Source organism: Syngnathus acus, chromosome 9, assembly GCF_901709675.1.
Source record: "Syngnathus acus chromosome 9, fSynAcu1.2, whole genome shotgun sequence".
In the NCBI taxonomy this organism is placed as follows: Eukaryota; Metazoa; Chordata; class Actinopteri; order Syngnathiformes; family Syngnathidae; genus Syngnathus; species Syngnathus acus.
Genome location: NC_051094.1, coordinates 4016797 through 4031028, shown reverse-complemented (window position 1 = coordinate 4031028; position 14232 = coordinate 4016797). Strand labels below are relative to the sequence as shown.

Here is a 14232-nt window from a genome sequence, read left to right as displayed (position 1 = left end):
ACAACCTTTCAGTCTCAGGGCAGACACGCTACCACTAGGCCACAGAGCTAGTCACCAGTCAGTTGCCAGGGCAGACAGAGACAAGCAAGATTCCACCCAAATCCATCCATCCATCCATACTCACAAATCCATCCATTCATCCATACCCACAAAACCATCCCTCCCACCCCTTCAGTCATTACACGCAATATTGCGTCGGCCTTGAAAGATTTGTTCGAATACTCAAAATTTGCTGGGCCTCTGGGGGTTGTCTTTCCCAAAAACACTTGGCAATGAATAAGGCAAACCTGAAACCCATCCAAAATGTGCAGTATTATGTTAGTTTTGTCTACACTGGTCAATGTTTTATCTGGAGGTCGGCGCAAAGTTAAAAGTGCAACTGAAGAGTAGAGTACATATAGTGTACGTTTTCATCTGCTGCCCACGGCTTCAGCGAAGACCCTCTTGGATTCAGCTTGGAGATCTAGTTCTGGTGTTCAGTGTGTCATCTCTGGTGTCTGATGTATCCGCCGGTGGTACTCCTGCTGCTGGCCTTGCCGGCTCTGGCCTCGGCCCAAGGTCGAGACTGGGTACAGCGCCGTAAGCAACAACATGAGTCCCACGGTTGGTTTTCTTTGTTATATTTTCAGTGGGTTAAGGTTGGTTAAGGTTAAGGGTTTGGGATAGAGCTAGATTTAGGGGATTATCATTAGGGTGAAAATCGCACCTAAATATGCTTGAATAAAAATAATGATACAAATTGAACGCAAATGTATTGCTCTTAAACGTTTACTGCAACTGGACTGGATTTCAGGGCTGTCACGATTATATTTTTAGAATCATTATTTCTTTCTATCGACTAAAACGAGTCATGTCAACAAATTTCATTTAGCATTACATTGTATTACAAAACTATTTTCCAATATTACTGTTTATTAGGTATTGTGCCCTGATGAAAATAAATAATCATTAAGCAATGCTAAGTCCTGGGGTAATCCTTCACCTGGATCTTTTATCTTTAACGCTTGCTATGCTAGTTGCAACTACCATATTTCCCGTTGAACTTGGATGCCAGAAAGATCGAGCCTTCTCTGCGAAATGGCGGAAGAAGGTCCAACCTCCACCTTTAGGATTCCTACTTGTATACTCTTGATCGACCATCCACAAGGGGGCGACTCTGCCATGTGACTGTGTGTGGCCCTGTGGCCTTAATTGAAATCAACTAATAAGTGTGCCAAGGCTGTCATAGATAAGATGCCAAGCCGGCAGAAAAGGTCACAGCGATAGAGCGCCCTAATTATTCGTGCAGTCATTGTTTGCTGAAGAAAAAGCAGACATTTGCAAATGTCTGCTTTTGATTATACACAAAAGATAATCTGCTTTTTGTCACGAATGAATACAAATATTGATGAATGATTGCTCTTGAGAGGCTGACATTTGTGGATTTGGACCATTCTAGGAGGGAAAAAAATGGCCCTAACTAAATTCAATTATAATCATTTACTTGTCGAATTGATTCATTTTGACAGTTCTACTCGATTTAAACAAAACAAAATCACTGTACCAATGTGCATAGGTTGACCTTTTAAATTCGGTGAATCTTCACACGCCTCGCGTGGGGTTGGATTTGTTCGTTTGCTTCACTGTTCAAATGTTGTCATGCTTGGCTGACTGGGCTCTTCTCCAACGGTGCTTTGTGAACAGAACTGGAAAGTGACCCTCTGAGGGACGTCGTTCCTCAACTATCAGGTGCCGGGTCACCTCGTCTGACGACGGGAGGAGCAAAAATATTATTTAGAGATTTTGATTTCGAGGGAACCAACCTGGAGTGGCAGCGGTGGACGGGTAGTCTCCCCGACGGAGCCGTGTCCATTTACAACGGCTACACAAAGACATACGACTACATCTGCAAGAACCAGTGCGATTCCGGCTACTTCAGACCCAGCGAAAGCCAGAGCTGTGTCTATTCCTACAATGGCGAAGCAGTGCGAACAGACAACTTTTCCTTGCTGGTCAACAAAGAAAAATTTGAAATCCTGGAGTGGCAGGAGGGCGCCCACGGTTCGGTGGCGTGGAACGCGGTCAAGAACTGCAAGGACAGCGACAAATACGTTGGCAAGAACCAATATGGTCTGGGCAAGGTGCATGTCAGCCATCAAGTCTTTTACTTGCCCTGGGGGGCAAAAGAGTACAACTACCCCATACAGTACATGTTCTTGACCATCAATGAAGATGTTCAGGAGGACCACATGCTGGATGTACACTACTACACCGATGGCATCAATGTGGTGGAGCATCCCCCGGAGATGATGAAGAACGACAGTATCAAAAACCTCGACTGTCTGGAAGCCACGGTCACTGACACCCTCAGTAAGACCAACAAGGTGGAGCACAAGTGGCAGCACACCTTCAGCCTCTCCCTCGCAGCCAGCACCACCATCACCACCGGTATCCCCTCCCTGGCCGAGGCAGGCATTCGCTTTAGTGCAGAGACCAACATTGCCTTCACCATGGGCACCACTTACACCGAGACCAACGAGCACAAACTTAAGCTGACGACAATCGTCCCGCCCAACCACTTGTGCAGAATCCACATGGTGGGCCAGAAGTACGGAGCGGATATCCCGTACACAGCGCGCCTCAAACGCACTTATACTAACGGCGAGGTTAAGTGGACCACCGTCAGCGGGACCTACAGCAGCGTCCAGATCTCGGAGGTCAACGGCGTGGTAGACCGCTGCGAACCGCTGCCAGACGCCGAGCCTTGCTAAAACGAACACTTCTTTTGACTTGTTACAAGAATAATAAAACCGACATCCACATCATCTGCCAATGGCCGACTTGTGTCTTCATCAACCAAAATCCGATGGTTCGTTACTCATCAAATAGAGTTTGGTCTTCACTAAAACTAAGACCATTTGCACAAAAACTATTCTCTTCTGTCCAAATGTATGTAAATAATTGGTGAGTAGGTAAATAAGTACGTACAAATAAATAAATGGGGGAATGTAAAAAAAACAGGAACGTGAAATGTGGAACACACCAAAGAGTGCTTTGAAACGCTGAAGAAATTGAAAAGGAATATTGTGAAGTCGGATGAAGAAATGATGAGCGGCTGCTTCAGGAGAAAGACCGGTGCTGCACTTTGACCCCATGACAATATTATCTTGTTGTCTTTTCATGTCAATGATCCTCCATCTTATCCTGGGTATCTGTGATAAGTCCGTGATATGAAAGCAGCCAGAACATTTGCTCAACTATTCATCCTTCCGACTCAGATGCGAGAAGATTTGGGGTGATACGAGTGATTTGGAGAGGGTGTACCAAATGAAGTGTTACGTAACACTTGATCCCCTGTACATCATCAAGTTGTGAGTGACATTGCGTGTTCAGTGCAGGTGGTTAGTTACTTGTGCGTTACGTGTTGCATTTTTTGTCGATTTCATATCACGTGTCGGTGAAATACGGTTGTGTTTCCACGAGGCTGCGTTGCATTGTGAGTGACGTGCGTTACATTTGAGTCGGTGTTAAAGAAGGCGTGTCTTGAAGCGTGGCCCATAAAAATCTGGCGTGGACAGAAGAGGAGTCAGTAGGGCGGAGCACGCAGTCAGGGTGAGTCCTGTTTCAGCAATGAGAGCCGGTGACATCCTTAATCCATCGTCACCGTAATGATAATAATCCTATCAGTGTTATTAATGTTTGTTATTAATGCCGATTTATGCATATTTTGTCACCTACTGGCAAAATGTTCTGTGCTAAGAAAAGTGCATCTCTTTTCACATGCGAATATCTCATACACTAGTTAACATGTTTGCTGCTAATACTACTACGAGTGAAGAGCAAGATGTTAACGAGTGTAATTATTTAAAGTCATGGGTGGTAGCTAGTTCAACTAGTGCACGGTTTTACCTCACGGGTAATGTGTAGTTGCCCTCCTACCATCGTCACTTATCTAGCGCTGAATACAATGTGTGAAGATGTTAACTATGTTGTTTAACAACCAGATGAGGGTGCTGTTGTTGCTGTGCGCGCTCATGGGCGTGGCCTGTACTGGCGTACAAGATGTAATCCAGAGGAGCGCCCAACGCAGGAAAGGTGAACAAACGCTATCTCGCACACCATCGAGTCTCTTCATGACCTTTGCTTTCCCGCGCAGCATCCCTTCTCAACCCGCAGCTAGAGGGCATCGTTCCTGACCGAGCTCCGGCCCTGCCCGCGGCTCCGGCCACCCCCGCCGACCTGCTGCAACGGGAGGCCCTGCCATCCGACTTCCTGTTCGGCGACAACGTCAACCTGGAGTGGCGGCAGTGGAACGGCTCGCTGCCCAACGGCGCGGTTGCCATCTACAACGGCTACACAGAGCGTACCGACTACGTGTGCATGTACAAGTGCGAAGCGGGCTTCTACAACGCCGCCCTGGGGCCCTACTGCCGCTACCCTTACGGGGACGCTGAGTACTACGCCCCCGAGTTCCACGTGCTGGTAAACAGGGACAACTTTGAGTTCCTGGAGTGGAAGGAAGGCTCGTACGGATCCGTGCCGCCGCACTCGGTGCGGACATGCCTCGGCGTTGGCATCTTTGTGGGCAGGAACAAGTACGGCCTGGGCAAGGTGGTGCCCCAGTTTGAGGCCTTCTTCTTGCCGTGGGAGGGCGACGAGTACTGGTACAAGAGGTACCAAGTGTTGACCGTCAACCGGGATGCGTACACGCAGCACATCTCCCACGTCCACTACGACCTGGACCGCGTGGCCATTTTCCAGTACCCGCCCGAGACCATGCGCATCTCCGCCGTCACCAATAACGAGTGCCAGGTAGGGAATCCCTCAAACATGTTCCGTGGCCAATGATGGGTATGAACCAATTGACCAAGTGGTCTTACCAGATCTTTACTGTAAATGACCCTTGATTCCCCTTAATTGAATCCCACAAATCACCATGAAACGTTTCATATTTGCTAAAAAACGCAAGAAAGAAATTCCACATGTGAAATTTCCTGTAAACTTCTCGAAAGCTGATGGTCAATTTCCCCGTCAGGCGGTGAGCAAGACGGTCAGCATCTCCAAGACCAGCGAGAAGGAGACCACATGGAACATCGGCCGCGCCACCATGTTGGGTATCACTGGCAGCATTACGGCCAAGATCCCATTTATCGGCTCGGGCGGTCTGGAGCTGAGTGGCGAGAAGACGCTGCAGTTCTCCCGCGGGACCACCCTGGTGGAGGCCATCTGCCACTCGGTATCGGTGGAGCTGACGGTGCCTCCCAACCACTCGTGCAGGGTGCGAATGGAGGGCCGCAAGGTGAAGGCCGACGTCCCGTACACGGCCCGCCTCAGCCGCACCTACCGCAACGGCGACACCCAGTGGACATCCGTGTCGGGCACCTATGACGGCGTCCAGATCGGAGAGGTGCGCGCCGTGGTGGATCGCTGCCAGCCTGTGGAGGACGCGCAGCCATGCCCGTGACCAACGTCGTTGACAAAACCAACGGTGTGTTGTCGTGTGACGCCAGCTCATTGTTTGCAATAAAGATGTGACAAAATTGGTTGCTTCGTTGAGTACGCATGCCTTCTAAAGTCAGGTTTAAATGAGCTACTAATTAGGATTAGGATTAGATTTTCAAGTCATGGTTAGGGATTCCAAACAAGGTTTAAGATTCTAAGGCTGGATAAGGCTATCAAAGCTGGGTTAAGGTTGAAAGTCGAGATTGAGGCTTTCAAGCAAGGATGATTGTTTAAATTAAGGGCTCACGAAGAAAACTAAGAAATAAGAATGATAATAATTATAATATTGATAAAAGGAATCGAATGAAGACTTTAAATTACCAATACAATACAAAATAACAAGTAATCAAATGATTAAAATCGTACCAATACACATAAATACAATACAAATAAAATATAAATACTACAAGTAGTACAAGTATAATAAAACAAAAGAAAAAAAAAAGATTAAAAAAATGAATGCAATGCAAATCATTAAAATGATACATGAAAAACGTTAAAGGGATTCATATAAATAACAAATAAGTATTTCAATTAATTCTTTCAATATTTTCGGAATTATTTTGAACGAGTCTTTTTATTAAATTTTTTTGTCCTGACAAATGTGTGACGTAAGCCAGCACCAGGGTGAAGACCGTGCTTGGTGACCTTGAAACAAAGGTCAGCCCGATCATCACCTCGGCTATCAAGGTCACGCACGGGTCAGGTCACTTCTTATCGCTTGTGCTAAAACAATAATCTTATCTGTTGTGATAGCGTAAGTGAATCTTGTGGCCCAAAGTAAGCAAAACGCTACGATTGCATCTTCACTTTGGAGGCGGCCCTTGTGTCTTTCGCCCCCCTTAAAACGTATTTCAAACCCAAATGACACGCTCCAAAAAGTATTCCGAAAAAGCAGCAATGGCGAGGGGAATGGAAATTATGTCAGATTTTGTTAGGGTTAGTATGAATGTTGGGATTTTAAACGAGGGTTCCAAAGTAAGGTTCCAAGGCAATGTTAGGGTGTTAAGATTTTTAGACAGGCGTGAGGTTACCATTGATGCCTCAACGTGCAAGAAGGGTCTGGCAGCGTCTTGTCTCCTTTATTGGGGTTGAAGGTCGCCTTGGAGGCGTTAAAACAGCTTTCGCGTGCGCCAAACGTCGAGACCAACGCGGCCGACGAGCGACACGTCAACAAGGTAAAGCGAGCGCCACTGCAAAAACCACAAACAAATAAAAAGCGATTTAAAAAAAAAAAGTGCCCTGCGTTGGGCAAGCTCGACTTTGCTGCCCTCTGGAGACTCAAGAGAAAAATAAATACTGTGCTGACAGAGAAAAAAATATATAACAGAATTGGAATGAGGTTAGAATAAGATTAGATTCATGGACTCCACTTTGAACCTCTAAAAACGTTTATTTTCAAGTCAGAATTTTACGAGAGCTTTAATAAAAAAAGAAAAAACTGAGTTTGAGTTGAGTTATGAGGTTTTTTTTTCATTAGAACATGTTGCTTTTTTTTTTTTAAATTACCTCATCTGACAAATTGAGCATTTTTGCAGATGAGGTGTCTTGCTGCTGTGCTGTCGGTGCTTCTGCTGGAGCTGTGCAGCCCGACGCTGCAGTCAGATCCCCGTAAGTCCCGTGTATCTTGTATTCTTAATTTAACCGGGGAAAAAGTTTTTTAAAAATGTAAGGACGATGCTCGGAATTTGTGCAGTTGCTCACGTGTCTTTTTGTGTGTCTATGTGAGAGAAGAAGCATGGTTGAACGTGGCCCTGGGGGAGGTGGTCCCACCCTTGGAAGCGGCCCGTGACCCTGCCCCACGCGACCCGATCTCCTCCTCCTCCTCGGCTGACTTCGGCGAGCACGCCAACCTCAGGTGGGTCCCTTGGAACGGCTCCCTCCCCGACGGGGCCGTGGCCATCTTCAACGGCTACGCGGAGCGAACCGACTACGTGTGCAAGGTGAACTGCGAGGCGGGCTTCTTCACGCGCGACGCCTGCCACTACCCATACGCCGCGAAGGAGTACGCGTCGACCGCCTTCGACGTGCTGGTCAACGTGGACCGCTTCGAATTCCTGGAGTGGACCGAGGACTCGTACGGCTCGGTTCCATCACACGCCGTCAGGACGTGCAGAGACGTCGACATCTTTGTGGGCAAGAACAAGTACGGGCTCGGCAAGGTGGGCACAGAGCGCTTGCGAAAATCTGATTCGCCCGGGGAAAAAAAAATCTTGTAGGACGATTCATAGCTTTTTTTTCCCTCATAAAAAAAGAAAAATGTGACAATGCATTATGACGCAAAACATTTCAAGTGGCAAGCAAAACTTTCCATGATCGAATCTGAAATCATCATCAATTATAACAAGAACTTTCGCATGTTAAAATGTTAAATTAATCAGGTAATGATCTATTTGGCATTTTTGTCCCGGTTGTAGCAGCCAATATGCTTTCATAACGACAAAATACAACAACTTGAGGAAACTGTATAACTTCTGTTCAAACCTCCACAAATTACATTTTTGCCAACATGATTGTGCAAAGGTGGTTAGCATGCACGAGGCTTTCTTCCTTCCGTGGGAGGGCGACGAGTACTGGTACAAGCGCTACCAGGTCCTGCGGGTCAACCCCGACGTATACAGCCAGCACATCTCTCACGTGGACTACGCTGTGGACCAGATGAAGCTGTTCCATCACCCGCCCGAGACCCTGCAGCTGGCCAAAGTCACCAACCTGGAGTGCCACGCCGTGCGCAAGACGGTGACGCTGGATAAGACCAGCGCTAGCGAGAAGACCTGGGACACCGGCCGGGAGACCCGCAACGGCTCCGTGTCCACCATGAAGGCCAAGGTGCCCATCCTGGGGCCCGGCAACGTGGACTTCACCGAGGAGCAGACGGTCACCTTCTCAGAGGGGACCAGCCTGTTAGAGTCGGTGACCCACTCAGTCAGCGTGGAGCTCCTGGTGCCACCCAACTTCTGGTGCGGCGTCAGGATGGACGGACGCAAGATGAGAGCCGACATCCCCTTTAAGGCACGGCTGAGTCGCACCAACCACAACGGAGACACGCACTGGACGTCCATCACGGGAACCTATGACGGCGTCAGCGTGGGCGAGATCAACGCCGTGGTGGAGCGATGCCAACCAGTGGCCGATGCCGTTCCGTGCCTGGCCGCACAAGACTGAAACTGATGTCTTGAGAAAAACTTAAATAAAAATTGGATTTTTCATGACGAAATAAAATCTTGAAGGAATGTGGCTGGCTGTGTGGTTGTTGTTGTGTCTAAGCCACAAGGCTAAATGGGCTCCCTCTAGTGGTACGTCAACAAATGAAATCGCAGCTCGTAGCGTTACACTTGCTTTGTCCAAATTCGCAGGCTCCAAAGGCCGTCTTTTTTCCCCTCTCTCGGTTGCACGAGGTCACTTCCGATGCCACTCAATCGCAATTGTTCCAGTCCCTGACCTTTTCCATATATGCAGTCGTGATCTTGATTTCATTTCCAAAATGCTCCTTGAGCAACCTTTTTGTTCTTTTGGCTTCCACAGTGTTCAAAGGCTCTGATAAACTGTAGAGGATCTCCATGAAAAATGGCATTTCTCTGTATGGTTGCGCGGTTTGCATATGAACAAGGAGAGTCGTAGCGTCGTCCTGTTGTTGCAGCAAATGGTAGGACGTGACCTTTGGGTTCCACCTTATTTAAATGTTTCTCGCCCATCAATTTCACAATATATTCTTCAGTTTCCCAAATTCAGACTTTCTTTGTTTTTCTAACATGCTTTTTTTTTTTTTTTTCCAGCAAAGCCTTTGGTGTTAATTTTAACCACACGTTTTTCAGTCATAGGTTAAACATCCGCACTTTCACCAAGTTCAGTCATTTTAAGTTGGCGTTCTGCCACAAAAGGTAAATAGGCTTTGCAATGAAGCCCGCAAACACAAAACGAAGAAAGAAATACAATCACCCGCGACACTTCGTATCAACAAATGAAAGTTATTTTTAGATGCACAGTTCCACAAACTCGTCTCAGTAAAGCAAATATAAATATACTGATGAAACCATACCTTAATCGAGCGTTGGCCGCCATTGATGAGTCTCTCCCGGTGTGATAATGCTGGTACTCGGCTTGCCTCTGTGGCTGATGCCGCTCTAGTCTTCAGCAACCCCAAACGTTTGCCCTCCTCACATCCGGAATTTCCAAACGATTGCCGCGAACAATAATCCAAAATGAATGCAAATGAAGCCGTTTTCCACCGATTGAACTGACTAAATCCTACGTAGGCAATTCGATAAATGGAGTGTTAAGACACTTGAAAGTACAAAAATAAGGAGACTGTGAGTTCTGTTGAAGAAGGTTACAACGAAACAATAAAGGTAACCAAAATAACCAGGTATAAATCTTACCGAAAACACAGATAGTTTCGAGAGACAGCCGAAAACTAGTGACTTCCTGTCAACCACCGGTGTGTTCAAGTTTCCCGCGGGTAAATATGCTTCGCAGTACAATGCATGACAATGCACGAGGGTTCCTCTAGTGGCATGGAGGTAAATTACAACAATACAAAATAATTGCCAAAGAAAAAAAATTGTTCATACAATAAAATCATCGATTTCCTAAAAGGAGCCAACGATCTTCAGCAAGCATTCTAACAATGAATTAATTGTACCACTAGCAAAATTTGTCTCGTACCCAAATGATTATCAGATGGCTCAGCACACCAGGTGTCGCTGTGTACGAGTGGAAGGAAAGCAAACTCGTTTCTGGGGACGAAGAAGATGAAGACTCAACGCAATTGAGACCTTTCGTGAATGTATTGTTAAATACGTTTTGATTCTCGACATTACTAATCTAATGTCATAAATGTTTTTTCTACCTCCATTTTAACTTCTCTTAGTTTTTCGAATAGTTTGCTGTAAAGTTGAATAGAATTAGTAAGCAACGCATAGCATGCTAACCCTTGGTTGCTAATCAGACTAGCAGTCAAAGCTGTCACACTTTCAAGCAAAACTATGTTTTTGCAAACATTCGCCGTCTTTTATTACACTTTGTCATCGGCCGAATGATAAAGCACTTGGTCATTGGCATATTTACGTGCCTTTGTTGCTCTTTGCGCCTACCACGCCGCTACTTTCTGACCATGCAACGTTTTTTGACGAGAATTGTCAGCCGGCTCTGGCTGCACGAGCCGGTCACGACGGCGATGAGCTCCGAATCACAAATTCACACACATAGTCGACGAAAGATGGTAAGTTTGCCGATGTGCCCTCGAATATTTCTTTTGTCTACTGTACGATGTTAGTAAAACTCCACGAATATGATAACACGGCTGACTCGTGTAGCTATTGAGTCAGAACGAAACTCCGCTGGAAAAGCCTCATTTAAACGATTGCCCGTGTTTATTTCTCACCCAAACGACACAAAACGCAATTGATTATGTGTTTTGAAAATGGAGAAGCTGATTTTTAATTCGGCATAAACGACACAACCTTGTTTACAATGTGGACTCTGGACCCAAAAAGAAATCACAACGTAATGGCAACTGGTTCAATGATATTAAGCGTCCTGAGTCAAGTAAAAAAAATTAATTGCGGCATTTTAGATATTATGAATGTCTATGCAAATAATAATAAATTACAGTATTTTCTTATTACTAGATTTTTCTGCACATACTTTCCCTGAAAAATATAACTTCATTTTTGTAATATGACCTGATACAAAAATTTCAAAATACTATACGTAGTTAAAAGGACAATTATTCTTTCAAAATATGCAGACTGTTGTCATGACTCTTCTCAGAAAAAAAAAAAAAAAAAATCTATTTAAAAGTGTACATCAGAGATGCCCCGAATGAGCAAAACATCACTTGGACATCAGTTGAGAAAGGTGGAAGTTTTAGATGGACAAAAAATAAGGATAACAGGAATAAATATAAAATTTGGGTGCTGAATAGCATTTTACCGTGACAAGAGTTCATTGATCACACACAAGTACACAAAGAAGCACACAGCAACAACTTACAATGGACACAGCGGTGCCTGCCCTGGCAGGGTGGCATGGGTGCCAGGAGCCGACCGCTCCGGATGCTTCTGGAAGGATGCCTTGCCCTACCCGTTGCGTCATTTGGGTCTTTACAGAATGTGATGAAAAGCCAAGATTGTGAGCACAGTGGCATAGTTAAAACTCATCGCAGATAAAAAATCTGACTAACGAACCAGACCTCATCCCATAATTTTTTTTTTATAAGGAAAAAAAAAAACTTGACCCATAAAATGACTTTTCGATATTAATATTCATCCCCAGACAATGGCTTTTTTTTAACATTTTCATTTTTTTTCCTTCTTGCCTCAAAATTGATTCCATTTGCTAAAATGTTTTTCTTTGTATTGGGACTTTTTAAATATTACTTTTCCTCGTTTCTCAAAACATGACTTATTTTCTCCGAATAATTCCAACCTTTTTCTGAAAAAGTCTGGTCCTTTTGTTGTGTCCGCTTCAGGTGGTGGGTCTGGGTAACCCGGGTATGGAGGGCACCCGGCACAGCGTGGGCATGGCGGTGGTGGACGCCCTGGCCGCGCATCTGGGTCTGGGTGAGCGTTGGTGCGGCGACAGGCAGCTGCGTGGTGAGGTGCTGGTGGCGGATGCGCATCACCTGGTGCTGCTGCGCCCCCGGGTATTGATGAACATCAACGGCGTGGCGGTGGCCAAAGCTGGTAAAAAAAAACAAAAAAAGATGCTGTGATCGACCCCGATGTAAGTGATACATGTTCCCTTTCTGTTTAGCCAACAAGTATGGCGTTCAACCCGAGGACATCCTGCTGGTCCACGACGAGCTGGACAAACCTCTCGGAAAGGTCGCCATTAAACACGGGGGAAGCGCCAGGTTGGTCCCGAAAAGCCGACAACAATCGAAATAGCTTAATCAATTGATTCTAAAACGCCAAAAAGTCGCTTTATTGAGCGAATAGAAATAAGATGAACCCCCTACACCAACGTTACCCATTTCATGATATCTCTGTGTGAAAAACTAATTGTCTCCACCTATCCACCCCACAGAGGCCACAATGGGGTCCGGTCCTGCATGGACTGCCTTCGCACAGACGTGAGTACTGATTTTGTGACTGGCCGCTCCGAACTACCTCCTTACAACATCCCGTCTTTTCTGTTCCCTGCCCTCAGGTGATGCCCAGGCTAAGGGTGGGCATTGGGCGCCCGGCAGGAAAGACTTCGGTGGAGCGCCACGTCCTCGGCCGCTTCAGTGCAGAGGAGCGGAAAGTTCTGGACTCTGTTCTGGTGCAGAGTGTCAATATTCTAATGTCTCAGCTCAGAGACCAAGATGAAAAACAATGCTCCTCACCCTCCTCCACAGCAGGGGGCAGACAAGCTAAAGTGGCCAGCATAGAACCTCAGCAGATCCAAATGTGTCCAGCCAACACAAAGGAGCAACCTAGTAAAACAAAAGCTGTGGAGACTTGACATCTGCGAGTCCAAACTTGAACAATTGCCTCTACGTTTTGGACACAGGTGTCAAGCTGGCTTGCAGTCACACTAGCAACAGGTCAAAAGTTTGAGCGAGCCAAGAGGAAGTGGCATCCTCCCCAAATAAAGGCAATGCAAAACATGTCACATCATTTCAACTGTCATGACCTACCTTTTGTTTGTTGCATAGGTTGTAGCACTTAACATTAATGCTAACGTAGTGGTCAACGATCATGTTCACTCGATATGTTGAGCCTGAAAGAACAAGATGCACCACAACAGTCACAAAATCAGAGGAAAGTACTTCAGTTTTGGGTTTTTTACAAAAGGGGACTGATAATACTATCCTATTGTTTTCAATAAACATTTAAAGCTATTGCATTTCAGAAAACCAATTCCACATATTACTGAAACAAAGCCTTAAAATATTGTTATATAAAGTTGATGTCCTTGATAAAAGAATGAGGAAAGATTTGGCAAAAATGAGGAAAGATTTGGCTTTTTTCTTTTTTAAATCCACCCAAAAAAGTTTACTTGCATCATTGTGGAATATTAAATGTAAATGAATAAAAATGTGGTTATATAAATAATCAATTGGGGTTGTGACGTCACGCTGAATAAAAATGTGGTTCATAAATAATCAATTGGGGTTGTGATGTCACGCTGACGCAGTCATTGTGCCGTGTACATCAGGAGTCTTGAAGATCGACCACCCTAAAATAAGATTCATCACTTCTCCCCTGACCACATCACACACTGACCATTTGTCAGCCCTATCGCGCGTGGCCGCGGCGTGCGTGGGCGACAAACGTGAGTACCACGCGCCGAGCGGTACCCTCACGAGCAGTCCCATGAGTCTCGCTGGGCCTGTAGTAGCTTGCGGTCGGCGTCAGTAGAACCACTCGAAGGTCTTCAGCAAGCCTGAGAACTGCGGACGGCGGGGACGAGCAGGTGCATCGCGCCCACAAGGTCAGGAAGTCCTTTTTTTTTTTTTTTTTTAATCGGAATAAGTCGACTGGACTTTCTGCATGTTCTTCCCTTCCTGTGGGCTCTCGCGGCTGATTGTCCAAACGCAATTCTCGTGGAAATGATTCCAAAGCCAACGCGAGAATTGTGCGTGGACATCTGTTGCTGGCCGCTCGTGCACGACACCACTGCACCTTTGCACGGCCGTGTGCACGCGCCTCAATTTAATTGCACCTTTCAATTTATTTAACTTCACTTGTTGCATGTTTACAGAGAATAAAAAATAATCGCATGATTTCTTTTGAGTTTGTTAGTTGTTATCGTTGGACTAAA

The 14232-nt window shown here is 45.8% G+C and overlaps 5 protein-coding genes across 6 annotated transcripts in view; 4 read left to right on the top strand and 1 right to left on the bottom strand.

Moving 5' to 3' along the window:
• Positions 1–9903, bottom strand: part of mymk (myomaker, myoblast fusion factor) — a 37644-nt gene extending 27741 nt beyond the window's left edge. Inside the window, exon 1 of the mRNA XM_037259163.1 lies at positions 9521–9903. The gene's annotated coding sequence lies outside the window, so the exon portion shown is untranslated. The remainder of the gene's footprint in view (positions 1–9520) is intronic.
• Positions 378–2809, top strand: LOC119127244 (natterin-3-like). The gene is made up of 2 exons (XM_037259125.1): positions 378–579; positions 1684–2809. Exons 1-2 carry the CDS (start codon positions 501–503, stop codon positions 2748–2750), a joined length of 1146 nt encoding a protein of 381 aa, XP_037115020.1. The 5' UTR covers positions 378–500; the 3' UTR covers positions 2751–2809.
• LOC119127234 (natterin-3-like) lies at positions 2907–5519 on the top strand. 2 transcript variants are annotated; one of them, XM_037259109.1, is made up of 4 exons: positions 2907–3591; positions 3984–4074; positions 4136–4791; positions 5015–5519. In XM_037259109.1, the coding sequence occupies exons 2-4, from the start codon at positions 3984–3986 to the stop codon at positions 5441–5443; spliced, it is 1176 nt and encodes a 391-aa protein (XP_037115004.1). In that variant the 5' UTR covers positions 2907–3591; the 3' UTR covers positions 5444–5519. The 2 variants fall into 2 exon arrangements, with proteins under 2 accessions (XP_037115004.1, XP_037115003.1); XM_037259108.1 differs by having other exon boundaries at positions 2907–4074.
• On the top strand, positions 6555–9123 carry LOC119127246 (natterin-3-like). The gene is made up of 4 exons (XM_037259126.1): positions 6555–6659; positions 7020–7092; positions 7216–7643; positions 8005–9123. Exons 2-4 carry the CDS (start codon positions 7020–7022, stop codon positions 8644–8646), a joined length of 1143 nt encoding a protein of 380 aa, XP_037115021.1. The 5' UTR covers positions 6555–6659; the 3' UTR covers positions 8647–9123.
• Positions 9904–10200: 297 nt separating the features above from the next.
• On the top strand, positions 10201–13085 carry ptrh1 (peptidyl-tRNA hydrolase 1 homolog). Its single transcript, XM_037259168.1, has 5 exons — positions 10201–10702; positions 11954–12167; positions 12238–12337; positions 12511–12556; positions 12634–13085. The coding sequence occupies exons 1-5, from the start codon at positions 10517–10519 to the stop codon at positions 12928–12930; spliced, it is 843 nt and encodes a 280-aa protein (XP_037115063.1). The 5' UTR covers positions 10201–10516; the 3' UTR covers positions 12931–13085.
• The last annotated feature ends 1147 nt before the right edge of the window (positions 13086–14232 follow it).